This window comes from Apodemus sylvaticus, chromosome 7, assembly GCF_947179515.1.
Source record: "Apodemus sylvaticus chromosome 7, mApoSyl1.1, whole genome shotgun sequence".
In the NCBI taxonomy this organism is placed as follows: domain Eukaryota; kingdom Metazoa; phylum Chordata; class Mammalia; order Rodentia; family Muridae; genus Apodemus; species Apodemus sylvaticus.
In genome coordinates this window covers 105,942,069-105,969,823 of record NC_067478.1, presented here as the reverse complement: position 1 = coordinate 105,969,823, position 27,755 = coordinate 105,942,069, and the positions used below count along the sequence as shown (strand labels likewise).

Here is a 27,755-nt window from a genome sequence, read left to right as displayed (position 1 = left end):
TAGGCTGGCCAGAAGGACTCTTATTTTAATAATTCAGAGTCCTGAGAGAAAACACATTCCTTCTTTATTTTCTAGTGGACATTTTTTAAGCAGGAACACTTCTTTTTCTTGAGAGAGAGAAAACAGCTTGTTTCGTAGCTAGAAGAGATCTGATATATCCTTCGATCTCCCCTTCCCAAGATGCTTTTTATAGCCAGCTGGAATTGCTTCACGATGCCATTTGAGGTCTCACTGTGCATCTTTCTTTGTAGTCTTTCTAGGTGCATAGCTTGTAGCCCATTGCTTGAATACAGGTGAATACAGGTGGGAATATGTCTACTATCACATCACCCAATGTGAGCAGTCACCAGTAAACACTTCCTAGGACCAGTGCTCTGGGTACCCTGTGGGCATCATATACAGGGTCAGAGGTGCTCCTCAGCCCCTCAGCTGACTGGGTGTTGTCCCCGGATTATAGGATACCTGGTATGAGTTCCGGGTTCTGGCTGTCATGCAGGATCTGATCAGCGAGCCCAGCAACATCGCCGGTGTCTCCAGCACAGGTACCTTGGGTTCCAAAATTGTCTAACAACATCCAGAAAGCAAGCCTCAGACCCACGCCAGAGTCCTTTTGTGAAGCAGCTAATCTGGGAGGTCAGACTGGGTTGAAAGATTAAGTAGTAGTCGAGTGGAAACCTTGTGCGTCCTACCATTTCTGAAGGCCATCGGGTCTGTGTTTCTATGATACATGATGTTGGAGCCCTCTGCGGAGCTGGTGGTGCTTCTGATGCGTCCACGAGATAGCCGAGGAAGGAAATCTATTGGATCTTGTCGGAGTGTGCTGGGTGCGGCACGTGTTGTGTTTGCGCTCTAGCTATGCTGTGTAATGGGGCAGGCACCGTGAATTAGAGGGAATACAGCAGGTCAACAAGTGTTTGTTGGTTGCCTATTATAGGCTTCCTTATAATTATGTGGGTTTTATTTGGAAAATTGTTGTTTGGTGTTGTTTTCCTTCCTTCCTTCCTCTCCCTAGATTTTTTTTTCCCCTAGACTAAATAAAGCCAACTCCCTAGCATTTTCCCCATTTATCTTTCTTTTTCTTGGCATTGGTCCCATTTCCACAAGTCTTCTCTCCATTCCAGAGTTCCTGAAACCCAGCAGAGACCCCCTCCAGGACAGTGGTGTCCTCTGTATGGACTTGCTTACTAAGCCTCCCAAGGCACCATTTCCTTGGGTGCAGCATGTTCTGAGACCCCCTGAGATCAGTTTATGAGAGTCTTGGCCAGAAAGCTCTTGCAGGGAGCCTCTTGGAGTTTCGGAAGCATTGGTGTGTGCAGAGGGCAGAAGAGGGACTGAGAGGAGAAGAAGAAGAGATGGTGATTTTTTTTTTTAATCTTATATGTTAGGCACCCTGGGGCGTTTGTGTAAAATCAAGTTGTCTCCCATAGGCAGCAAAACTCAGCTGCTTCTGTCTTGGCTCCTCTCCAGGGAAGAGACACAGAGAGATGGAAGAACATAGAAAAAAATATTCCAGCCAGAGCCAAAGTAGACGACGACTTGAGTGTTTTGTGCGCTCAGTTCCGTGGACTGTTCTCAGTCGTAGCCTTGTGCTTCCTTCCAAGAGTAGAAGGAAGCACGCCTACTCAGGCAGTCCTGCATGGCCGAGCGAGCTGCAGCCGCCGCTGCCGCAGTCCCCGCACTTACCCCCCTGAGCCCGTGGTCCCATCCGTGTACTATGGATTTTGTTTTTATCCATTACCATTATCCATGTGGCCTTGGCCTCTGGACAGCCATATCACACTGTGTTGGCTTATTCTTCGATGTTCTTTAAGAGCAGGCAATTAATGGATCTCACTGCCCTGTGTGTACAGTACAGTGGGCTGAGCTCTGCTCCTGCCACTCACTGGCCGGTGGATCTGTCACAAGGTGAAGCTTTTTCTCTAATGGTGGAAGGGAGAACTGAACCTTCTCCTTTCTACAGCTCTAGTCTGCTTCTAGAGCCTGCTTGCCCTGGGAAGCTGCCAGCCTGTCTGTCCTGTAAGGAGTTAGAAGATGGATGTGCCTGGATTCTAGTCTGATAGTTCCTCCTCCTGAGTTAGAATTTTATCCCTTAGGTGTCTTCGCTGTATAGATGGCATAGGAGAAGGCAGAGAATCCTGACTGGAAATCAGAACAACTGTGCTTCTGTGAGGGTACCAGGAGTAGAGTGAGACAGTCTCTGGAGTCTTCATTTAGAGGAGATTGGTCTGTGTGTAGCTAGCTCACAGGGAGTGCCTGATAATATGCATGGAAGTGCTTCTCCCATCTTGCAGTGATAGACAAGACAGCTCCTGAGAATGACTGGTGATTATCCTCGCTGGACAATGCAGATATCGTAAGCTATAAGGAAGTTACTGGCTCTCGTACACTGTCCCTTCCTTACACTCACACTGCTTCACCAAGCTCACTATACTTCTTTAAAGGCTCGGGTTGGAACTGAGCATGGAGGCCAGGCCCCAGCCTTGTCCGGTGGAGAGAAAAGTCCCTAGGGTCCAAGTGTCAGAGGAGGTGGGGAAAACGTTGGCAAGCACGAGACCCATGGGTCCTCCTGGCCTTCCTTGCAGACATCTTCCCGCAGCCGGACCTGACCGACGATGGGCTGGCCCGGCCAGTGTTGGCTGGGATCGTGGCCACCATCTGCTTCCTGGCGGCCGCCATCCTCTTTAGCACTCTGGCTGCCTGCTTTGTCAACAAGCAGCGCAAGCGCAAACTCAAGCGGAAGAAAGGTAGGTGTTTGTCTCCTCTCCCTGCCTGGCCAAGGTCAGATGCTCTCTTCCGGGAGGTGGGCAGACCACTGATGGTTTTTCTCCCCTGGAAACAGACACACTGGGATTTTGCAGGCAGAGCTGCCAGTGGGATTGGATTTCATCCTTAAAATATTTTTGTTCATTTCTGGAAAGTTCCATACATGTATACAAAGTGTCTCGAACTCTCTTCAGAACCCACCAACCCCAGCCTCCTTCCCACTTCATGTCCTCTTTGTAATTTACGACTACAACAACAACAACAGAGAGGATCTTGCTCTATTTATAGACCAGGCGTGCTTTAAACTCAAGATTCTCTTGCCTCAGCCTCCCAAGTGCTTATACTAGAGTCATGTGCCTCCGTATCCAAAGGGACTTGATTTGAAAGGGAGAAAGAGAGAGCAAGGGTGATGGAGGGAAGGGGATGGGCCAGGGATACAGGGAAAGAGGGCCTGGTGGTTGCGTGGCCTCTTAGCTGGGCATAGAGTTGCCAGGCAACTGAAGCCTTTTCCTCTGAGACTTTATATCAGGTCTCTGTGTTGATCTTGTGCTAGGGAGACCTAGTGTGTGTATGTGTGTGTGTTTGTGTGTGTGTGTGTGTGTGTGTGTAGGGGCTCAGGCCTCTCCTTTGTTTCTTTTTCCCTTTCAGACCCTCCGCTCTCCATCACTCACTGTAGGAAGAGTCTTGAGTCTCCGTAAGTGTCTCTGACTGTTGGGGTCTGCAGGTAGAAGTGTGTGTGTGTGTGGGGGGGCTGGATATCAGTAAACTGTTAGCTTTAGCTGACCGCATCTCCCCGGGATATTTTATACCTGCTGATTTGGCTTGTCCGTTTTAAGTTGCCCACAGGCATCGAGGGTGTGTAGTAGACAGATGATTCAAGCTTGTGGCTCGTTCGTTTAGCCTTGCACTGTTATATCTGTGATGCTTTTTGGTCCTTTGCTAGAGCTGGCATTAATATTAGCTTGCATCTCCGAACAACTGGAGAATAAAATCGGAGCTGGGCAGAGGCAGGATGTACCAAATTTAGGGGCAAGCCAGTAGAAAAGCAGCAGTGTAGATGTTCATTCCAAAAACGGTGATAGTGTCTAGACAATCGAGAGAGGGTCAGACCAAAATGTTCCGCCCATCCATGCCTGCTTCCCTTAGAGTCACTGTACGGGAAGAAGCTGAAAGCAGCGTGTATCACCTCGTGTCACCTGTTTGTTTCACCTACAGCTTGTCCTCTGGCAAGGTGAGTCCTGAAAGCATTCGCACACTCCGTGCCCCGTCCGAATCCTCTGACGACCAGGGCCAGCCTGCGGCCAAGAGGATGCTGAGCCCTACGAGGGAGAAAGAGCTGTCCCTGTACAAAAAAACCAAGAGGGCTATCAGCAGCAGGAAGTATAGTGTGGCCAAGGCTGAGGCCGAAGCTGAGGCCACCACACCCATTGAACTGATCAGCAGAGGCCCGGATGGCCGCTTTGTCATGGGCCCATCAGAGATGGAGCCCTCTGTGAAGGGCCGGCGAATCGAGGGCTTCCCCTTCGCTGAGGAGACGGACATGTACCCTGAGTTCCGGCAGTCAGATGAGGAGAATGAAGACCCACTGGTGCCCACATCTGTGGCTGCGCTGAAGCCTCAGCTGACCCCTATGTCTTCCAGCCAGGACTCTTACCTGCCACCACCAGCATACAGCCCTCGGTTCCAGCCTCGAGGGATTGAGGGCCCAAGCGGACTGGGAGGACGACTCCAGGCTACCGGTCAAGCGAGGCCTCCAGCCCCTCGGCCCTTCCAGCACGGCCAGTATTATGGGTACCTCAGCAGCAGCAGCCCGGGGGAGGTGGAGCCTCCACCCTTCTATATGCCAGAAGTGGGCAGCCCCTTGAGTTCAGTCATGTCGTCCCCACCCCTGCACACCGAGGGGCCTTTTGGCCACCCCACCATCCCTGAGGAAAACGGAGAGAATGCTTCCAACAGCACTCTGCCCTTGACTCAGACACCTACAGGAGGGCGCTCTCCTGAGCCCTGGGGCCGGCCAGAATTTCCCTTTGGGGGACTGGAGACCCCAGCTATGATGTTCCCCCACCAGCTGCACCCCTGTGATGTGGCGGAGAGTTTGCAGCCCAAGGCCTGCCTGCCCCGAGGACTGCCCCCAACCCCCCTCCAGGTGCCTGCGGCCTATCCAGGCATGCTGTCTCTGGAGGCACCAAAGGGCTGGGTCACCAAGTCACCTGGCAGGGGTCCCATCCCGGCGCCCCCTGCCACCAAGTGGCAGGAAAGACCTATGCAACCTCTGGTCAGCCAAGGACAGCTAAGACATACCAGCCAAGGTATGGGGATACCGGTGTTGCCTTACCCGGAGCCAGCCGAGCCCGGGGGACACGGTGGCCCCAGCACATTTGGCCTGGACACCCGGTGGTATGAGCCCCAGCCCCGGCCCCGGCCCAGCCCCCGGCAGGCCCGGCGTGCCGAGCCCAGTTTACATCAAGTGGTGCTACAGCCCTCTCGGCTCTCACCTCTGACCCAAAGCCCCCTTAGTTCCCGCACTGGCTCCCCCGAGCTCGCTGCTCGTGCCCGACCTCGACCAGGCCTCCTGCAGCAGGCAGAGATGTCAGAGATCACCCTGCAGCCGCCAGCCGCCGTCAGCTTCTCTCGCAAGTCGACTCCATCATCCACGGGATCTCCTTCACAGAGCAGCCGCAGTGGGAGCCCCAGCTACAGGCCCACAATGGGCTTCACCACTCTGGCCACAGGCTACCCTTCTCCTCCACCTGGCCCTGCCCCTCCGGCACCAGGGGACAACTTGGATGTGTTTGGACAGACGCCTTCCCCTCGGAGGATGGGGGAGGAGCCACTCCGGCCAGAGCCGCCAACAACCTTACCTACTTCAGGGTGAGTGTAAGCCACTGTCTCTAGCCCACTTCTGGGCAGTCACCCCATGCCTTACCCTGTCCTCTACCTCTCCAACATCCCAATAATGGAGCTTGTTTGGGACACACTGCGGCACCCCGGGAGAGGAAATCTGGCCACACATTGGCAGAGCGTCTTCGCTGGGACGGATGGGCTCACAGGCTGGCACCCTGCCAGGGACTTCAGGAGTCTCTTCACCCAGCCCAGAGTTCTGTGAAGGCTCCCCATGTACCAGGAATGTGGGGCAGGGGGAGGGTCAGCGTAGAAGGCAGTGAACCCCGTGAAAACTGCCCACGATGTGGAGGCTGGCCACAGCCTGGTGATCCTGGTGTTGGATAGTGCTGCTTCCCTGCAGCTGCCTACGGATCGTGTGTCTCCGCCTGTGTAACCACTCCACGCCAAGCAGGACCACTGATCTGAGGCCCCGTGTACTCAAATATCTACCTGCTCTTTAGCATGTCTAGTAAGTGCTGGACTCCAGGCCCTGCCCTTAGGCTCTCCAGGAAGGTGTCCCTGGAGTCTGAAAATAAGCTCAGACCTGTGTGTGGGGAGCCATATCCCCGCCCACCTATGTGCCTCACAGGAAGCTACAGAGAGACAGATAGACAAGCTCCCGAGATCTGCCCGTCTGGGAGAGCACACACTGTACTGTAGCAGCTGGTATTCCAGGTACCAGTCGGCCTGGACGCCTGTCTGTGCCTCTTCTGTCCACCTGCACCCCCCTTTCCTCCTAGCGTTTGTTCCTTTCTAAGTCAGTCCGTCTTCCTCTTTTTCTTCTCCATCGCCTTGAGGTTGACCCGGTGTGCTCTGAAGAGCCCGCCTGGCCTCTGTGGTGCGCACCCTACCCTATTTCCTGGCCTTTGCCCTCTTCCTTTAACCCTTCTCTTTCTCAGTCTTTCTTTTGGGTTCAGTACCTTGTACCTTGGCCTCTCGTCTTGATGTGGCCAGTGGAGGGGAGCAGGGTTCCAGAGGAGGCTGTCCTAGTGGTGGGGGGTGTGGGGGATGGGACGCAGATGGAGAGGAGGGAACCCAGCCCTCCCCTTCCCACCACCGTGGTCACCGGAAACTGCAAGCTTACTCCTTGCCAAGGTGGGCGCTCTTGGAGGACAGGCTGTGTGGGGATCCAAGAGTTAAGCTTAAGCCTCCCGCCTCTGTCTGCAGATGTCATGGCGTCCTGTCTGAGCCTTATACAGCCTGCTCTCCTCTGTTCCGTCTATGCCTTTGGCTCTCTGGTTCTCTTTTCCCTCACCCGTTCTCTGACCTTGCCTGTGGGTCTCTGCTCACTCTGTCCCTCCTCCCCTCTGGGTGTGCGTGGGTGGTTCATCTGGCCGGTGTTGGTAACTACTTTGTTTCTGATTATCTCAGCTATCTGGGCAGTGTTGTCGAGACAAGCCTCTCCTCAGCTCAATAGGTAAGGGAGCTCTTCGGTGGGGCGGGGCGGGGTGGGCAGGCGGATGGGGCTTCGGCAGGGCCATTGCTTCCAAAGTAAGGGATCCAGAACATAGCTCCTCATTGCCCCGCCCCGGGCAGCTGCTGCTCCCGGGTTCCCATCGCTTCTGGATTCCTCGCATCGCATTGCTCTGCCGCTCCGGCTGCCCAGCTGGCCATGCTGGGGCACCGCCTAGCTGTAGCTTTTCACCTCCAAGCCCATACCAACCCCTCCAGGATGGGTCGCAGTTGTTCTCACTCAGACCCTTGCCATCCTGCTGCCAACACTCTCATAGACCTCCGAAGCATCTACAGGACCCTGCATGAGTCCCAGGGGAGCCAGACTTTCCATGATCAGCCTTGCATCTCCGCCCTCGGGGACCTGTTTGGGTCCGTGGGGAGATCAGGGGTCTCTCGTCCTCCCTGCTCCAGAGCTATTTCCTTAGCAGACTCAGGGTAATGTCCTCCCCGCCAACCCCTCCCCCTAAACTCAGATCTCTTCCCGGGATCATTTTTTCCCTTCTCGGGGATCTTACATCCATCTGGGGCCTCAGGCTCAGGTGGCTTTCAGCTCTTCGAAGGCGGGAGTGCAGCCGCCCTCCGATGGTCCCTGTCTTCGGCAGCCCTTCTGTGATTGTTGTAGGACTGAAATGTGGCCTCGTCCTTAGAGCCACTTTGCTTTTAGCATCCCTGCAGTAGCTGGCCCCCTTAGGTCTCGTTCTTGGGGACAGGCCTTGGGAGGAGAATTCATGCCGGGAAGAGGAAGTTGAGTTGGCAGGAAGCTTAAAACCCTAGACGTCAGCACTGCCCTTCCCCAGCTGTGGGCTGCTCCTCCAGCATCCCTCCAGGTGGAATACAGAAGAGGGGGCTCCCAGTGAGGGCGCCAGGGGTCTTGTAAAGATGTTTGGGGCACTCAGAGCTCCCCCTCTGGCAAGGCAAAATAAAGAGACGCTTGTGTTTGCCATGTGCTCCTTCGTCCATGCTTCAGGGCTGGCAAACTGCCCCAGCCTCCCCTGGATGGGAGAGTGGGAGATTTTGTGTTGGTGTTCTAGCTTCTAGCTTCTTGAGTAAGAAGAAGCTGCGTGCCTTCCCCCTCCCCTCCCCCCCCCCCCCCATATGACATGAGAGGCCGTTCTTCCTAACTCAGGGCTATAAATCTCATTGTGTCATAAGAGAGGCTTCTCATGAGGAGACTGCAGGGACATTTTTGTATGACCTGCAGCTATAAAAGTGTCACTATTCAGGAGGCCCTAGCATTGTGTGCGAGGCTGACTGAGTGTCAGCCTGCAGCTGCCTGTGTTGGCAGGATCATACAGTACTTGGGAGCTCACCTGCTTCTGGGCCTCTTGTGGCTCCTTGGATGGATGTTACAGAGCCGGGAGAATGATGAACTTCCCTGCCCTATGCCTGTCTTCCCCACTGGTCACTGGCATACCTCCTTTGTTGCCCTCAGAGGTTTGGTAGGTGTGGTACAGCTCTTACTCAGTGCCTGGAAAGTGGCCAACTCTAATGTCCTTTGTGATTTCTGTTTTCCCCCAGCTCCACTGACTCTGTCTTTCCCAATGCCTTTCCCATATCAGATCTGAGAGAACCAAGCCGCATTATCACTGTGGCAAACCCAGAAACCAGGGACAGCAGTGAGGGACAATTGTTCCTCTCCTAGGCTTGGATACATCCCTAGCCCAGAAGAATGAAGTCCTCTACATTGTCCACGTTAGGTCTTTGTGGTGCTAGGCAACAGGGATCTCTGCTCATTCTCCTGCTTGCTCAGAGATTCCTTGGGGCACAGGAGCTGCTGCCCGGGCCCTGGGGCAGCTGTGGCCCCTCTGTAGATGCTGTCTCCATGCTGCACCTTTGCATGTGTGCCCTGGTCTTGCTTGGAGAAGCTGTGATGCGGCTTGTCTGCGTTTGTCCTTGCTTCGTTTCTTCCCCTTCATTTTCTCTCCTTTCCTCCTGCTCATTCCCTTGGTCCTTCCCCCACCCTGTCTTCTTTCTCTCTCTTCTCTTTTTATCTTCTCCCAGCTTCCATGTCAGCGTGGGGAGTTGCAGTATGTGGATCTATTCTGTGGGTGCCTGGGGGCCCGGCCACTCAGCGCTCCTCCGATGCCCACAGTACTCTGTTGACTCTATTTCCCCTTCTAACCTTCTGTGCCCTCTGTGCTTCAGGGGCCTGGAAAGCCTAACTCAATCCCCTTTGATTAGGATTACTGTAGGAGGGAAATCCCTATTTGGGCACAAGCCTTTCCTGAGGCTGGAGGTAAAACACTGAGTCTGCATCCTGCCCCTGTGAGAGAGGAACCTTTGTGACTGGACTGGTTTAATGTGAGCTTGTGAATTCCTGGCTGTCTGTGGGGCATGTAGCGCGCTCACCTTTTCCCTGGCTATGATATGGATTTGAATAGATTTCCCCACTCTTTGACCCATGGTGAGGGAGGCAGCCTCCAAGGTAACTTCTTTCTACTACCTGGGGGGAGGAAGGAGAACCGTATTGTTCTGGTTGGCTTTTCTGTTGCTAATAATAAACACCGTAACCAAAAGCAACTGTGAGGAGGAAAGGGTGTATTTGGCTTACAGCTTATAGTACATCCTTTCCGGATGTCAGGTCAAAAGCTCAAGGGAGGAACCTGGAGGCAGAACAGAAGCAGAGACTATGGAAGGATGCTGCTTACTGACTTGCTCTCAGGGTCATGTTCAGTGGCTTTTCTTATAAAAGCCAGGCCTACCTGCATAGGAATTGTGCTATCCACAGTGGACTGTGCCCACCTTAGTCATCAAGAAAATGTCCTACAGACAAGCCTACAGGTAGTCTAATAGAGGCAGTTCTTCAGTCCAGGTTCCTTCTTCCCTGATGGGTCAGGAATTGCTGTCACATGTGTCTTTATGGCTAGTTCTTAGGGCACAGAAGCAAGGTAATGGGCAGCTGAATTTTGACTTTCCTGCCCCAAGTTGTAAGTCTGCCACCTCTTCCCTCACCAGGGAGCAGGGTACCAGGCAGATAAGACTGAGGGGGTTGAGTGAGCAGGCTGGGAATTGTGTGTGGACTGGCCTGAGAAGGGATTTTAAAGTAAATGTTGGCAATTTTTGGTAATTCTGAGCTTCAAGGAACACCACTGGACCACAGAACTGGGATTTACATGAAATGAGAGACCAGGAAAGCTTATAGGCTTGGTGATCTCTGTCTGTCAGTAACATACCTGGGCCATCTCCTGAGAGAAGGGAACTGAAGTTTGCAGCATTCCTGTATGTGGTGGAGACAAGAGGAGACTGGCCAGTCAGAGAACTGAGTCTCACCGTGGGAGACCAGGGTTGGAGCCTCTTGTGACCACCTCACCTACAGCTCAAGTTCAGGTTTACTGGAGAGCTTTATTGCACAGTGCCAAGTTCTTCACCTGCTTCCTATCCCAAACACCAATACCGAAGGTTTCAAAGCTGGAACAGTGCAGATAGACCTAGTATTGACATGGGACACAGTTATCCTCCCTAAAAATGGAAGGCGGGCTACCAGAGGGCTCTTGTTGCTGTTCATAAAGACTCCTGAACAATACTTCATGTCTTTTCTGTATGGCCTACTCAAAACAGACCCGTTGTGTCTTCCCTCTCTTCCCACCTGTCCTTCTAGAGACTTGTTTTTATCTTTGCCTATGGCCTTACGCAAGTATACCCTGGTGCCTCCAGGAAACATGGTGTGCTGTGTTGTACTGCCATGAGTCCTGAGCCAGAAGCTCAGGCAGGTGGACAGTGGGGATTGTGGAAGGGCTGGAGCTTGGCTGCCTCTCAAGTGAAAAGTTTTCTCTTCCTCTGTGCATCGTTGTTTGGGAGTGTGTGCCTGAAGACTAAACTTGAACAGTTTGCCTCATGCTTGGTCTGTCTTATTCTGCCTGACACTGGGGCAGAGAGCGTCTGTCAGGGAAGGTTGTTTGTCTGTAATAGCCTCTGGACCTATTTTACTTAAAGAGCAGTTTAGCCTAATACTGAAGAGTCTGTCTGATTATACCTGGCTAAGTTGCTCTCCTCACTAAAGTTGAGTGTCTCCATCTGCAATATGGCTAGTGTAGTCTCTACCTCTTAGGCCCATTACAGACATGTGCCTGGCATGGTAAGTGGTGAGCACATGTTATATAATATAAATGATAGTAGTAATAATATGTCAATTGTGTTGTTGGTATCACACCCCCTGAAAATTTCATCTGCCTTGAAGAATCTTTTGGAATTTTCAGGAGTGCTCTGTACCAGCTCCTTGTATAGCCTGTGCCCTGTCCCCACTGCAGAGGAATCCCTTTGTGGCTGGCTGGATTGGCACAGGCTTTTGAACTCATAGCGGTTCTATGGAACATGTAGAAAGAGGTTTCACCTTTTCCCATCCTGCCATCCACAGTAAAGGAGAGGCAGCCCCACCACTGCTTCTACTTCTGCCTGTTGGCTAGGGAATGAGGAAGAACTGTGCTGGAACTGTGGGGTGTCAAGGGTTGTGTTGGCTGTGGCATGTCTCCTTTGGCTACATATATCACCTCACATGGCCTTCCCAGATGCTGGCCAGGATCTGGAGCAGAGATGGCAAATGGTGGTGAATTCACGTCCTTGGTTTTCTTTTCAGGCATCACAAAGAACATTTTCCAGATTAAGAAGAGGGTGATTTGGGCTCCCTCAAAAATTTCGTCTAGCTGATGCTTTTGGAGAAAATCTCTGGGTAGAGCTGGGTTAGGGGAAGAGAAGGGGATTGGACAATGGCATATTGGGTTGTTGAGGGGACTTGTTTACAGTGTGAACTATACTTCTTCCATGGGACATGGGTATTTGTGTGTAGAGATGCTGTGGGGTCTGTGAAATATCAAAGAGTGGCCTCTGACGTGAACTTGAGAGGGTTTTCTGATATTTAGTGCACTAAAAGACTTTTGGAGCAATTGGTATCCTTCAAGGAGGATGGAGGTTCCTTTCTCTGTCAGTTACTTCCAGAGACCAGAGGCTTACTAACCACGAGTCCCTACGTTCCCTCCTCCCCATGCTTGCAGAGACCTTCAGTGCTGGAGAAATGCTGAGTCTTTTCATTCCTGTCTCTTTGCTCCACCCCCTTCGGATAGCTTGTGGACCTCTGGGGACTTCTTTGACTCTCAAAGGACTATCAGAGTATCTTTTTTTTTTTAAAACTAGGATTTGCTAAAACCTCACTGTGATTGACATGGGGAAGGGAGATGAGCAGCTCTGGGCCAGAAGAGAGTCACCTTTGTCTACCATGGTCCTAGAATGTCCTACCTTACCTGGTTTCATCCCAATACCAACCAGTGTTTGTGAGAAGAAAATATGCCCTTCCTGTCTCTTGCCCTCTTTGTTCCTCAGGCTCCACATTGTCTTACTTTGAGGAAAACTGAGATGGATCACGTCTTCTCCTTTTTCTTCTGTTATGACTCTTGAAAGCTCTCGCTATAGGCACAGTGTCACATACCACGCTCTTCTCAGTTCATTTTGGTTCCCATTGTGACCTAGGTGACACAGGCTCTGGTTAAATGGGCAGACTCCATCCATTCCGATAACTGGGGTGGAGAAAGAAGGGTCAACATTTAGGAGTCTCCTCTCCCAACAATCTCAACATTTAGGTTGAATCTTAAGATACAGAACTTGCTGGAGACCATTGACCCACAGCAAGGACTTTGTGGGGCCATAAGATTTGAACACTTGGCCCTGTCATGATCTACCTCTACTCTCTTCTGTTTCCTTATGAGACTGAGGAACTCCAAGCCTTGTCTGCAGAGTGTTATGCAGACATGCCTGCTGGTGTTGATGTGTCACAGCAGTTAGCTGTGAGGTTCTAGATGAATCTTGTAGATGGAGGGAGTGGCTCTGTGAGGTTGGGTTCTTCAGAGCCCACACCTCACTGGGCATTAGCTCCTCACTTGCTCCTTTCCGTCTCTGGACATGGGAGGCAGCTTTCTGGGGCTGGAACTGCTTGCCTCCCATTTTAATCTGCTCTTTGGTTTTTACTTTAAGGTCTTGATGATGGTGAGTTGTAGGAACTGACTCTTCTTTGGCACTTGCTTGTCCCAGCCAAAGCGATGTGTGGTGGGCTTACATTAAAGTCTCTCTCTCCTTTCCTAGGGTCTTCTGATTGTTCCCCAGGTTGGTTCCCACCTGAGATAGGCCTCCTGCTGCTGGAGCTCTCTCTTGGGTTTCTCCTTTCAGGAGCAATAGGAAAGCAAGTGTCCAGGAATGATCGTGGACACCCCGGACTCCATCCCTGGCCTCCCATTCTTCTATGGGCAGTCCTTTGGCTTTCTTCCAGCCCTCTTCAAAGGCTCCTTTCTGGGAGCTGACCTGTGCCTCTCTAATTGTTCCTTGCAGAATACTTCCACCTGCACCCGGGAACGCTGCTGTGCCTGAGAGGCTGGAGGCTCTGAGATACCAGCGGATAAAGAAGCCCAAAAAGTCACCCAAGGGCTCTTCGAAGTCAAAGAAACGATCCGGTAAATGGTGGGAAGTGGCGCCCGTCCTTCCACCGTGCTGTCCCGCTGACGAGGACTGTGGGCCCAGGATCCCAACCTTGGGTGTTCTCTAGAAGCACCACCAGCTTCTCTTGGTCTTGATTTCCATTTAAACATTCGTTTTCAATAGCGCACAGACGGTTTTCATGTAAAAAACACAAGAAAGATATCTGATTGCCTTCCCTTCCCAGTTCATCTCCTCCCACCTGGGGAGCCATTGCTCTGAGGGTACGTGTGCCTGTCGAGTCTTTTCTGTTACTCTCAACTTTAGAAAGTACACCATAATGTTTCAGCATGTTTTTTTTGAGCGACGGAAGGAGTATCCTATTCCTTTCCATTCTGCAGCACACCTTGCTGTTACCCCTGTCTCCTTGTGTGATTCTCCTTCACCATTCCAAGCCCTCTAGGTGATCACAAGGCAGGCATGGGCTCATGTGGCATGGGCCAGGCCAGTCTCTGCACTGACTAAGCTTTTCTAAGGAGAGAGACTGAGCTCTCCTTGTCTCTTAAAGGGTACTTCCATTGCATATATCTGATGCATGGAGTGATGGGTGGGCTTATGAAACAGTGCAAGAAGAATTGAGCATTCCTTTAAAAAAGCAGCCAATGTTTGTCAGACATTCTTTTCCTGCCAGTGTTTGTAGGAATGTTACCAGAGCCTGTCCAGGAAGAGTGTTCAGCAGTTTCTTTGCAGATCTTTGGTGACTACTGCCGAGCAACTGTCTTAATAAGCCAGGTGGTGAAAAAGCCTTCACAGAGGCTAAGCTCATGAGCTAATGGATGACTTTGGTTTCCTGGCAGTTTGTGGATGACAATACAAAGGCAGAGAAAAAGAAAATTATCTCGTTGTTGTTTTGAGACAGGGCCTGGCTAGATAGCTTAGGCTGGCCTGAAACTATCTGTTAAGTTAGGCTGGCCCTGAGCTTTTGATCTTCTTACTTCTACATCCTTTTGATGGCTAGGATTATAGGCGGATGCTGCCATGCTCAGCAAAAATTAATTTTCTGAGGCTTGGGTCAGGATGGAATTCAAAGCTCAATTTAAACTCATTCAATTTAAACATACATAATACATCATACATACATACTTACACATTTCTTTTGTGTATGCATGTGTGTCATTTAATGAAAGGAACACATTCTGAGAATTGTACCATTAGATGATTTTGGTACTGTGTGAACATTGCAGACAGTGCTTGCATTAGCCAGGACAGTCACTGTGGGACCATCATTGAATATATGAGCCTTCCTTGGTTAAAATACTGTTATGTCGTGCATAACTGTGAATTTTAATAACTACAGTTCATCTAATTACTGTAGAATAGGCCACATCAGCTCCACATGTGTTCTCCTGTGCCCGTTCTGTGTTCCTAGCTCCCAGGTGTCTGCCTTTTGCCCATGTATTCTCCTTGAGTTCAAGTCTTGTATTTCCAGTTGACCATTGGCTCGGACTGGCATGCTTTCTAACTCTTAAACTGTCTTTTATTTTCCTCTCCCACCGATCTTCCATTCTATAAATGGTGTTGCTTCCTTTGCGCTCAGCGTCATATCTCCTGTCTTTCGTTCTCGTGACTCACGCCAGATCCTCTTAGGGAGGTGTGGTGGCTCAACCTTTGCAATAGACCTTGCCTTCTTTGGTTGTCCTTACTGTAAACATTGAAGCTCTGGTCCCTTTCTGTCCCTTTGGATTGTTGCAGTGGCTTGCAGCTGCCCTCCTGCCCCGTCTACAATCTTACAGTATCCCAAAGAGGTAACAGCCTGGTCCTTCCCTAGAGAAACAGCAATCACTGACCGCTTAGCCTTTGAGGATGACTGCTTTGCTGTGAGTCTGTGAGTGGGAATATTGAGGCAGGAAAGCAGAAGATTATTTTGTTATTGTTTGGAGACAAGGTCTTGCTGTGTCGCTCAGACTGACCTGAAGCTAGCCATAAACACTCTGTCCTGTTGGTTCTACCCCTTGACCACTAGGAGAGCAGTCTGAGTGAGCTGTAGAGACTTTGCAGCTCTTTTCTCCCCATACATGTTTATATACACATATGCACAAACACATATATACATTCTCACGCAAAAATCTTGTAGAAGCTCTTTCTTGCAACACGTTTTAAACTCTGTTGACATAACTGTCATCTCTCTGTCATACTCTGCTTGCTCTCCTCCCCTCCCCTTCTCTCTCTTCCCCTCCCTTCCCTTTCCTTCCCTTCCCTTCCCCTGCCCTCCTCTCCTCTTCTCTCTTTCTTTTTTTTTTAAAGGCAGGGTCCAGTATATACCCCAGGCTATCCTCAAACTCAATCCTATTGTTTCAGTCTTCCACATATGAGGATTACAGGCATGTATCGCCGTAGAGGCTTACACCTGTTCTTAACTCAGGGTTTCTACACTTGCTGTTCTTATTGATGGTAGTCATTTTCATTCAGCTCTGGGGAGTAATCCTGGTTCAAGATTCCAGACAGATATTAACACTTGGGGAGGTGGAGGCAGGCCCCTGACCATTAGTACATTGGTATTTCATCTTTTTTTTTGTGACTGTACTTGCAATGCCTGAGAATCCAGTTTCTGTATCTTTCAAATCTTGACAGTTTGTCTCTTCCTGCCTACCTCCATGTGAAGTATAATCTAGAAAACAAAACCCTCCCACCATATCCCTAGAAGGTACATGAGGCAGAGGCCTGGCTCTGGCAGCGGAAGATATGTGCAGGCCTGACTGTCGCTTATGATTGAAGTCTTGTGTCATGTCTGTCATTGCTTTGAGTAGATGAGAGAGATACAGTGAAGCTCTGCTTCCTGCCACTTAGAGTACCACCTGGTATCCAAGAGGCACAACACAGCAAGTATTGGTAGACTGGTTGCTAAAACGGAGTGATCATTGAGATCCGTGAATTCATAGAAGAGAAAATACCTCCGTTGACTCCAGGCTGGGTTTTTGGTTGTTCCAGTGGGGAAAGAGCAGGTTCTCTGCAGAAGTTTGGCCTTGGAGCCCATACATACAGATGCTCCCTTGGTTGCAATGGCAACTTGGACTTCCTGCCCTGGGAGATGCATGGAGCGTGTGAGGCTCTGAGTCCCCTTTTCACTCGTTTCCTCTGTGTGTCTGTCTCCTTCTCTGTAGACGGTTCTGCCTCCCAGGCTCAGCAGCTTCCCAACTCTCAGGTTCTGTGGCCCGACGAAGCTGTCTGTCTCCGGAAGAAGAAGAGACACTCTCGTCCTGATCCCTTTGCCCGGCTGTCAGACTTGTGCCACCGTCAGCTTCCAGAAGACCAGACAGCGATCCTCAACAGCGTGGATCACGATGACCCAGGCCACGCTACTCTGCTATGACGTGACATCACTCTAAATGTCTTCAGGGTGGGGTGCTAGGCTAAAGGGTTGGAGAGGGACCATTGTACAGGGCGGTGTCCTCCTCTACCCATCATGGGATGGCTCAGGCTCTTGTCCTATGTGGATTCCCTCATGCCAGTAGGGGCCTCTCCCCCCACTATCTAGCCAGCTAGCCTTGCCCATGGGACAGAGGACTGGGGGAAGAGCTTTTGACTGTGGGTCAGAGTTGGGAGTATATGGGGGTTGGAAAACATCTGTCTCTACGCCACCTCTCTCTCCCACTTTGCTAGATTGATTCTTCTCACCTCTTTAAATGTCTTAGGAAGTGAGGAAGTAGAAAGCAATGGCTTTTAGTACCCTGCATTTGTTTCAGTTTTCCAAGTCCTGGGAGGGGGTTAGAGTTATATCCTGCCCTCCTAACTCCACATATATATAGATATAGATACAAATGCACTTGTGTGTAGTTGGTGGGTTTCTCTATGTGTATATATATGTACATTGAAGCAAAGTGCTTTTTCTCCCTGTGGTCAGTGAGGGCTTGGTGAATAGGGCCTGCTAGGAACTGGTGGGTGTCCTCACGTCTGTCTTGGGAGATCGTTCCGGCTGAAACAGGATTCATGCTTCCCAGCTGATTCTCCATCGTTCTATCTAGCCTCTCCCATCTGGAGCAGAAATGGGGATCCCCCCATGATTCCTAACTCCCTGCTTGGTGGGTTAGCAACAAGTTAACACCTAAACTAAACTGTTGCCTGCTTGCTAAGTGAAGAAAGCATGGCCAGGCCTATGGCCTGACTGTTGTCTTTCTTTCTTCTGCAGTTGCACTCACCACAGATGCAGTGCTTGTTTAGCACCAGGGCTGACTGGCAGGCCTGGTGTACAAGCCCCTGCTCATGTGGTCATGCTTCAGTCTCTTCTGGCCCAGCCAGGGCTGGGAGCCCTGCAACCAGAGGCCCTCTTGTTCTGTAGCCACCTGTGCTGAACACCAAGCTGCCACAAGCTCTGTTTATACCCATCTCTGCGCAGCACTCTGAGCTCTGCTCCCCTGCTGCCGATTGGCTCCTCCTTTTCTTTTGTGTCTGCTAATTCCCCAGATTGATTAATTGCCTTTTGTGGGAGCTGCCTGTGGCTCCTTGGCATGCTCTCTATGTGCTGCCTGCCAACTCTGCTCTGCCCTGGGGGTCCTTCTCCACCCCCTGGACCTAATCTCTAGTGCATGAGATGAAGAGATGGGGGTACCCCTTATTGTTGAGTTCTGGGGTGCTCTTTCCTCACTGCTCCTGTGTGGAACTGCCTGAGGCACAGGGATGAAGATGGAAGGGGCAGTGGGCAGGCACCAGGGCTTTTCTCTGTCCAAATCTTGTCCTGGTTCAAACTGTTAGCACTCAAAAGTTCTCCTAATGCTATTTGTAAATTCAGATGCTTGTCTTGCTTCTTAAAAGGTTATGGTGTTACTCGAGAGTAGAAAAGGGGGAGCATGAGTGGGCCCACCCTCTCCTTCCCTCTGGCTTAGCCTGAGGTAGTGGGAATGGCCAGCTTCCGGAAGCGTTCCTTCTTGGTGCTGTTGTGCCCATCTCTCTCCTGTGACTGCCTTGAGCAGTAGCTGTGCCTACTGGGAGGTTTCTGCTGGTCTCACAGAAGCTGCCGGTCACACAGCCTAGTGACTTTGATGATGTCCCAGGGGCTGGGAAACTGTTCCTTTTAGAGCTTCCATCTGGGAGGATTGACTGCATCTCTGCAGCCAGGCCTCGGTGCTCCCTTCTCTCTCCTAGCGAGCTGGGGATGTACTCCACACTTAAGGCTTTACCATGTAAGCCACACCACCACAGCTTTCTTCTGGACATGGGACAAAGAGGTGCTGAGGGCAGAGTTTCTTTTGCTCTGAGATTAGGGCCACATACCTTAGACCCTCCAACTGGTTTGATTCTCAAAGACGTTGGAGACCACTGGCCCCTGGACCTTAACTCTGACGAAGAACAAGGGCTGAGTTGGAAGACTCATGCTCTTTGTCAGAAGTGGCGCACTGCTTCTTCCACTGTGACACCATGGGCTGCTAACTCAGTGTCTCTGGGACTACTGAGACAAGGCTACCTGAAATACTGGGGTAGTATTTGGAGACTCGTACTGGTCTAGCCTGTAGTGTTGCTTGCTGTCTCACATCATGTGACTCCTGAACCATGGAATGTAAAGGTAGGATGTCAGGACTGGTAGACTTTGTATTGAACTTGGACAACTGTTCTGAGGACCCTCCTGGGAATTTTGGCCACTGTCTGGGCCTTGAAGTTACGGCTGAGAAGAACTTGCCGTCCAAGACTTTGCTTCTTTGGGATGTTGTAGGGCCGAGAGCCTCAGTCCATGGCTGGGCTTACAAAGGTGCTGACTCTTTCTTTCTCTTCTTGCCTCTGGCAGGGCCTCTTACCTCTGCCTTGCTGACCAAATGGTGGAAACTGCTTTTGACTGGCCACATGGGTGACAGCTGTGCTCTTGTGTCCCCTGGGCTCAGAAGGGGCACAAGGTCTACCCGTTCCAAAGTGGCCTCTCATATAGTCTTCTCCTAAGAGGTCTTCCTTCTCGTGACCTTTCTTAGAGGCCGGCAGCATTCCTGAAATTCAGGAAACTGTTTCAGCCCTTCCTTTGATGACTGCAAAGCAAACTGGCAGGCACCCTAATCCCCATGGTCAGTGACTGGCCAGTGTGTCTGTCATAGGAGCCATCTCAATCACTAGATGTGAGCACGTGCTTGACAGTCTGTTTAGAAACGTGTGATGTTGGGGTGTATCTAGTTCTAGGGACCGATCACCTTTACACTCTTCCTCTGAACTTAGCAGTGACCACTACTGAGCCTCCTAGGGCTTTTGCTTTTCTTGCTATGGGGAATCATGTCTTCCAGATCCTCCCCTTTGGGTCTGGTAGCCTTGCAGAAGTAACTCAGTTCCAAACCTATTCCTGCACTCAGTATTTTTTTTTTGTGTGTGTGTGTCTTTCCTTCTGTACCGTACCTGGAAATGCTATCCCAGTGTTTTAAGCCACCAGCCAAGAAGAAGCGTAAACTGGTTCTCTAAGAGCCCAGAAAGATTGCAATTATTTGATGGAAAGAAGATGAAAATTAAGAAGTGACTCTTGTTTCTTGACTTGATGGCTGACCACACAGATCTTGCTTTCAGTCTCTGAGTAAAGTTCAATGTGTCCCTGATTATTGGTGACTATTAGTCCAATGTCTATGCTGGCCCCTATCTAATAGCCAGCCTATCTCCTTCCCAGTTTTCTTAGAGGAACTAGGGCAGGAGAGAAGAGACCTTCTGAGATTCTTTCTCAGCAGGAAAGGTGCCACATCACACAGTGTGAGCAAGATCTGTACTCTGTCTCTAGGGGCCTGGGTTATATATTTGGGGGAGATTACAGCAGGGTGGGCTAGAGCAATTACTTACTGGTATTTCTTTCAGTGTGTTCTCTATTATTTTTTTCACAGTGATCTAACCTATTTGAGGTTGAGCAGATTTTATTTGCTCATTCTTCTGCCCTTTTTATGCAGAGGAAGCTGGGTGAGGGTGAGACCCCTGTGCTTCTTCCTCCTGGTGAGACCAGCAGGCACACAGTCGTTTCTGGGGGGAGGCATCCCAGAATATTAGAGCATCATAGTTGCTTCCTAGGATCTGAGTCTGAGGCCATTTTTTTTTTTTTCTGATTTTGCTAGAAAAACCCTTTAAGAAGGCTTGGGGTGGACTGGGAAAATTATAGATAAGTACATTTTGTTAGTATATAGAGAACTCTAGGAAGTGAGCAGTTAATGGTTTGGATTTGCTTTGCTTGAATGTAAAAGCACTTTGGGGGGCTCTGCAGACACTTGGGTGGGAGGATGGAATTAAGAGCAGAGATGGAATCAAGGGCAGGTACTACTACTAATACTGTCTCTGGGATCCTGAGCATTTTCACTAGTGTTCCTTGGTTGGGCCCTGCCCTTTGTGCAAGCCCCAGTACAATGGGAGCTCAGAGCTATGCTGATTGTCTTTGTCTCTTTGGGAACAGGATCAGGATGTGGCATAGCAGCCATTCTGCATTGAACACAGTCGTTGATAGGACAGGTGTGATTGAGGAAGGGAAGTTAGACTGCTAGAGTTGGAAGGAAGGCCTGACATGAGGGATGGAATCACAATTCAGTTGTATAAATCAAGGGATCCTGGGATGACAAAGTTAAGGACTCACACAGGGCACCAAGTTTCTGGTTCTCTTTGGAGACTCTACCAGCCCAGACAGTACAGATGATGGAGGCTGGTCACAAGGAAGTGAGTGACTGCTAGAGAGGGCAGCAAGATGCAGGTGCCCCTGGTGTGGGAGGGATGTAGCCACTGAGAACAGGTGGGCAGACTGGATCTTAGAAGAAAGCCTGTTTAAGGCAGTGCTTTTCTGCTCATAGAACTAGTCCCTAACCCTGACTGCTGAACACAGATTTCTTCAGTTTTGTTTTTCTTTCTGTTTATGGAGCTTCTTGGTGAAAAGTGGGACTAGTCTTCAAATGCCCACAGTAGCTCCTTGTTGGTGGAGAGGGAAAGGTTGTGCTCGAAGCTTGGCTCTCATTCTCATGGCTGCTGTTGGGCTGTGTCTGAAAGAGTCTAGTGGGCACTGGTGCTGATGGTAGAGTGGAGGTGGGCCTCGAGTCTTGTCAGTTTTCTTCTTGAGCTATTGAGAATGCCTTCATCCTGGAGGCTGACAGTGGCCTCATGACTAGAGGCTTGTTTTCAATTTCTCTTCCTTTGATAGGTTAAAGATACCACCACACTGTAGCTATGGCAGTAAAATAATTGCATCTGAAACCAGGGACCATCTATTGTGTTCTTGCTCTATAGCACTTCCTCTTGGATCAAGAGGAAGAACTGAAGATCTCTTTAAGAGAAGTCAATAAACTGAGAACCAAAGCTCTGGTTGGACTCTAAGAACTCTTCCCAACTCCTGCAGCGTGGTGTTTGCATGGAGCTGGCTTATGACTCCTTCACCTTTAATGCTGAATCAGCATGGGTCCAGAGCCTTATGTCTGGGCCCCTGTCTATACTTCCAAATAAACTTACAGGAAAAATACATTGTCTGCACCAGATGTTTGGTGTCTTGGATTGCCAAGAGGGTAGAAGTTGTTTCATGACCCCATTTAAAATAATAATAATAATAATCCTTAATCAATTGAGTCTGGTCTAAAAACACTCCTAGATCATTGGGAATTCTTTGTAGATTAAAAAAAAATGTATTAGTGCAAATCTTTCATAACTCGTCATGTCTTAGGAGGGGGAAGAGTTGGGGTATTGTAACTGTTAAATATTTGGGTAGATCAGTAGTGGGCCATTGAACCACTTAGACATTCTCTTCTGCAGTGCGTCAGCTGCAGCAGGTAGAGATTCTTAGGAGTGCCAGTGAGGCGTGATCAGCTTTGCACCACTGGCTAGGGAACTCAACCAAAGCAGCAGAGGAGACTCAGCTCACAGCCAGGGCCTCTACCATCTACCTTTTGCACCCACCTTAACTACATGACAACATGAATGAGTGGGCTTGCTGTTCTTTTGGGTCTTGAAGAAATGTGCTCCGCCAATCCCGTCTCCCACCGGCATTGATTCCCTGGATCTGTTTTAAGGAAGTGAGTGCAGAGCCAGCTCTCCCTTCACCCACATTCCTATCACCCAGGCTCTCTTTCCTTCTTGCCCCCACTTGTGCGTGGTTCCAGGACCCCTGGCTTGTGCATGGTTTACACTAGGGAGGTGGTTGGGTTAGGGAGAGAATTGGGGAGGGTGTCGGGGTTGGACTGGGGAAGGGGATTTGCATTTTCAACCTTAAACTACTGAAAGCATGCTTTGGGGTGACCCCTGGGATTTTTACATAAACTATGGTTAGGGAAAATGCCTGTTGCTCCTCATATGGGAGGTGGGGACTTGGGGGACTTTTGCCTTCCTTTTGGCTTAGGAATCTATTCTATTTGGTAAAGGAGAATAAACCTCCTCACAGTTACCTTGTAAACCCTGGAAGGGGAACCTACTTATTCTATCACTGAGTATTTATATTGCCTACTGAGAACAACTGAGCAGTCTGGCGTGGGTTGACATTGCCCTGGCTGGGCCAGAGAAATGGAATGACACCTGTTTCTCTGCAGGTGTCAGGTTATCTGCCTGGTCCTGAAGCCCTAAGCCAACTGATTAGTCCAGTGTTCCAGAATGAAGTGTATTAGATGGGTGTGAGTATCTGTGATGAGTGTGATGTAGGCATGTGTGTGCTGTGCGTGCAGTGTATGTGTGTATTGTATGGGTATGTTGTGTATGTGTGTTGATGAGAGTGTCGTTGGTGTGAGGGAATTGTAGAGACACCACTTTGCCTGGGTAGCATCAGGCCTAGTTATGGCTGACTCTTTCTTTGCTAGACAAACTTCTGCTTTGGCAGGAGGGTCATACTCATAATATACCACCTTGAGTGTATTTTTTATGGAGATTGTATATAAAATTATATAAATATATATAACTTGTTCTATTTTAAGGCAAGAGGAGACTTACTGGGGAGGGGGGCAAGACTCAGATGCAATAGTGGTGGCTAACCGTGGGAGCTTCAGGTAAGTTGTCCACATGGGGAGTGGGAGGTGTATGGGGGGGCAATGTAAGCCGGGCAGGAGTGGGGCTCATGCCCTCTGCACATATATATAAATATAAAGAAAACTTATATAAAGCTATCTATCTAGCATATCTATATATCTATATATCTATATGATGTCATAGTTTGCTTTATTTTTGTACCTGTGCTTAGAGACACTTCGAGCAGTATCGCCTCCCCCAGGTGGTCCGGGGTGCTAGCTCATGCCTTGATCCCACCGATTTCTCCATCCTCCTGGAGACAGACCGTGTTGGAAGCTGCTTGAGTCTTTCTGGAAGATATATGTATATATGATAAAAAAAAAAAAAAACAATAAACTAAAGTCATTTGTAGAAAGGACAAGCGAGCCAAAGGCACAGAGCTGCCGGGTCTGCATGTCTCCTGTCAGGAGGGTTCCCTAACTCATGCTTTTTATGTAGTTGTGCTCAGTGTAGATAGGACGACGGAGAGCCCAGCATACCGCTATGGCTAAAGGCTGGTGCTCAGTTCCCTGGATCGATCTAGCTCAGCCTGTTGGACAGAGGGAGCTCAGATTCTCTCACTCTTCTGGTAACACCTGCCCTGCTTCGTAGCACCTAGGCTTAAGCAGCCCCCGTGGAAGGTGGTAGTGAGGTTTTGGAAGCTGACTTGCGTGGGCTCAGTCTTGGAGAAGATACACCCTGGTAATTATTGCTGCAGAGTCTTGGAACCAGTGTGAATGTGATATCTAGTATAAATATAGCATCCCTGCTTTTTCATTTATTTTTAATTGGAAATAAACTGTTGTCAGAAATGGGGCAGTCTAGTCCCAGAGTGGAAGATCGGGAATTGGGGACTGACATTGGCTAGGATGTGAGGGATGAGTCCCATTGCTATCTTCTTTGCCTGGGACTCTGAAACTAAATAATTTATTGGAAGAATGTGGTGTGGATGGAAATTTTGAGAGGAGTTCACTTGTATTTGGGAAGGAAACTGTGTGCTCTGAAGAATAATACCTCCTTGAGAATCAAGACCTCACACTCACTGTATGGGCCACCGGCCCTGCAATCTTAGCTGGCATCTCCTGGTGCTAGCTCTTTCTTCTCATGTGCCAAGTGATCAGAGTGATGCGCTTGAAGCTGATGCTAAGGCCAGGGAAGACTCAAGGCTGTGGCCTCTCTAGTCTTCCTGTTTCTCACTTAAGAAAAGGCAAAAGTATCTCCCTCTGTCCAAACAAAACATGATGCTGGCTAGCCAAGAGCTCTTATTCCAGATGCCTCAACTGTGGGAAGGGCTTTTTTTGGAGGGTGGGGGTGGGGGAGGGGAGTGACGGGCAGAGTACGCTGGAGAGGAGCTTGAATCCAACTCCTGACCCTTAAGGAGACCTTACGATTCCTTTGATGATCTGTTTAGAATATTCAGAAATGTCCAAGGATGTAGTGAGAAGATGGGCTCTCCTGCCAAATGGACTCCTGCAGCCCCTGTAGTACTAGATGGACTCCAGCACTGGCTCTAACTTAGGAGGCCAAGGGAGGATAGTCAGGTGTTTGTTGTAGATTTCCTGAGAGATTGGACACGAGGAAGAACAGCAAATTCTTTGTCCCTTCTGGCTTGAGTTCCCTCCTCACTTACCAAAGAGAGGATTCCGTTGATACATTGATATTTTTTTTGGCTCTTAGAGCCCACCTTTTTTTTTTTTTTTTTTTTTTTTTGGCTTCACTTCCAGTCATAAGATACCTACCAGCAGAGCAGATCACGTCAGCATCTCAGGGCTCATACTCCATGAAGCCCAGGTTTGCTCTGAATCTACTCTTTCCACATTGAGCCAAAGGCTTGGTTCTTAGAAACCTCAGCAGCATCAAGGTACATGAGATTGTCCTCCTATTTCATGGTGTCTAACTGGACTCCTCTCTGGAAGTGGGAAGATGGGCCTATCCTTGACCTTGAAGTTTTCCGGCTTGGGGAATGTGTTGCTGTTACCCTTCCTATAACCTCAGTAAGACGGTACAGGGTGTGCACCGGAGGAGAAAGGAGTGGAGACCCAGCATCCTTCACCTCGTCTACAGAAGAGTCAGCTTTCCATAAGGGAAGACAGAGCTAAGGAGGCCAGGGTGTGATTGTGTATGCAAACAGCAAGCTGTCTTAACTTTGAGGCTCTCAGTTCATGGACTGCTGTTTGGGAAGGCCGCTCTGAGAAAGCCACTGCGAGGATCTGTTTCACATACTGTGACTCACCTTGGTCCCTAGGTCACAGGAGGTTTGTTGACTTGTGATGCTCTTTCTTTTTGGTAGGAGACAGGGGAAATCTAAGGAGATTTAGTTTGGCTGTCTCTGTCTGGTATATGAAATGACTGTGGAAACAGATGTGGAAACTGCTCTCCCAAGGGTCGATACAGCTCTGTCCTTTCCCTACTGTCCTTAACCAGGAGCCTTGGGGAAAGGGACGCCTCTACCACTCATCAGTTTGCATGGGCCTCACCTTGTACCGGAGCTACTCTGTGGAACCATTTGGGCAATGGAAGAGCATGGGGCAAGGTACAGCACACAGCCCCTGCCTGTGGGTGAGGGTGTGGATTGCGATGCTGGAGGAGGGGGGTTGTTCTGTGTTGTCGAGGAAGTGACTGAAAGGAGTTGCTCTGTGGAACGACCTAGATGCCGGAACTTGAGACTGAGGTATTACAAAGGGAGCAGCTGACCAGTGTTCTCTTCACGGAGTCCTGTATGCACTGTCAGAAAAGTCTTAACGCTCCATTCGGATTTAATTTCCTAACTGCCATTTGTGGGGCCGGAGACTGAGGGCAGGAGTGGGATGTGCTTTCCCGAGTTACCTGTCCTTATACAGTCCTTGACCGAGCAGAGGGTGTCCTGCTTTGGTCAGCAACTCTGGGGCCCCCTTCATCACCACCTTTTCTCTCTTTCATGGGGAGGCACTGTATCATCTTGCACACAGTTCTTCCCTCGTGCCGTGAAAGGGAGTTCTCTGTATGAATTCTCTCCCTCCTGCTGCCCCATGAGTGTGTAGACACACAGTAGTGGGGAGGGGAAGGATCCTGGTGTTCCCTGCCAGGCTCCCTCACAGACTGCACGCTTCTCACCCCTGACAGCCTCCTGACTGTTAGTCTTAGCATATCTGGACACGACTCTCAAGAGCGTCATGAGATTTCTTGCTCTCATTTCAGACCTTTCTTCTTCCTTTGGCTTTCGTTGGGGCTCTCCCCCCAATGCCTAGTCTTCTCATGAAGATGGTTCAGACCTCATTTCTAGTTCTTGAATGTTGAGTATTACATCACCACGCTAGTGTGCTTCATGGTGCTGCTCCTGAAGAGACCAGCTGGGCGGGGTCAGTCCTCTTCCTCCCGCTGGTTCCTGAGAGCTCGCTGTATTTCGTCTCTATTAGGTGTTTTTCCTTAGTGGGTTGGGGTGGGAGATTTTAGGGGTAGCTTTTATGTTCTCTCTCTCTCTCTCTCTCTCTCTCTCTCTCTCTCTCTCTCTCTCTCTTTCTCTCCTCTCATCCTTTCTGTATGTATGTATGGATTGGTTAAAGTCAGTTACCAAGGGCAGCTGACTTTGATTCCAAATTAAAGTTAAACTACACATTGTACAGCTGCACACAGAACACCTTTGAGTGTGAATTTGGATGGCAACTAGAGGCATACTTTTTGAACTTCAGGTATGTAACCGAAAAGTAAATAAAAACACTATTTTTTCAGTAACCTTTTTTTTTTCCTTCTAAAAGATAACTTAAAAATCAAACTATACGAACATTAAATTGGTGCTCTACCAAAGCCTTATGACATATTCTACACTCTGTATATCCTGTCTCCGGGGAGCCCCCTGATTATTACTCTTTTCAAAAGCCTGGGAATGCCAGGGTATGTCAAGCCTGGGTCTGGGTGCTGGGGACCTGTGGGCCGAGGGGACTCTTGGGAGAAGAAGATGTTGGTGGAGGTGGGGTACCCATCTTCTGCCTGAACAGATACCGAAGGGAAGGCAGGTGTTGGTATGTGTGGGGCATGTGTGTGCGTGCATGTGTGTGTGCGTGCATGCACGTGTGCATGAACTCACCAGTGCATAGTGCGGAAGTGCATGCGCTACCCGGGACTGAAAGGAAGACCCAGGTTGGCCTGGGTGTGGGTTGGCTGTGGGAGTGAGGGGCATGCCCCTTCCCTTTTCCCATTTCCCTTCTTGTAGGTTAGTAATGGAGGTGTATCAGAAACAGCTACACTCTCAAACAGGTGCTTTTCCCCCTTCGAAAATCTCCAAACTAAGTATCTGTCTGTGAAGAGCCTGTCCACGGGGCAGGCGCCTCAGCTAC

At 49.9% G+C, this 27,755-nt stretch overlaps 1 protein-coding gene across 1 annotated transcript in view; it reads left to right on the top strand.

The window, feature by feature from the left end:
- The window catches only part of Igsf9b (immunoglobulin superfamily member 9B), a 51,609-nt gene extending 28,994 nt beyond the window's left edge, over nt 1-22,615 (top strand). Inside the window, exons 15-20 of the mRNA XM_052188776.1 lie at nt 458-542; nt 2,583-2,744; nt 3,412-3,457; nt 3,979-5,634; nt 13,414-13,535; nt 16,659-22,615. Of these exons, the coding sequence (XP_052044736.1) occupies nt 458-542; nt 2,583-2,744; nt 3,412-3,457; nt 3,979-5,634; nt 13,414-13,535; nt 16,659-16,867 (2,280 nt within the window). The 3' untranslated portion in view covers nt 16,868-22,615. The remainder of the gene's footprint in view (nt 1-457; nt 543-2,582; nt 2,745-3,411; nt 3,458-3,978; nt 5,635-13,413; nt 13,536-16,658) is intronic.
- Nucleotides 22,616-27,755: the final 5,140 nt, after the last annotated feature.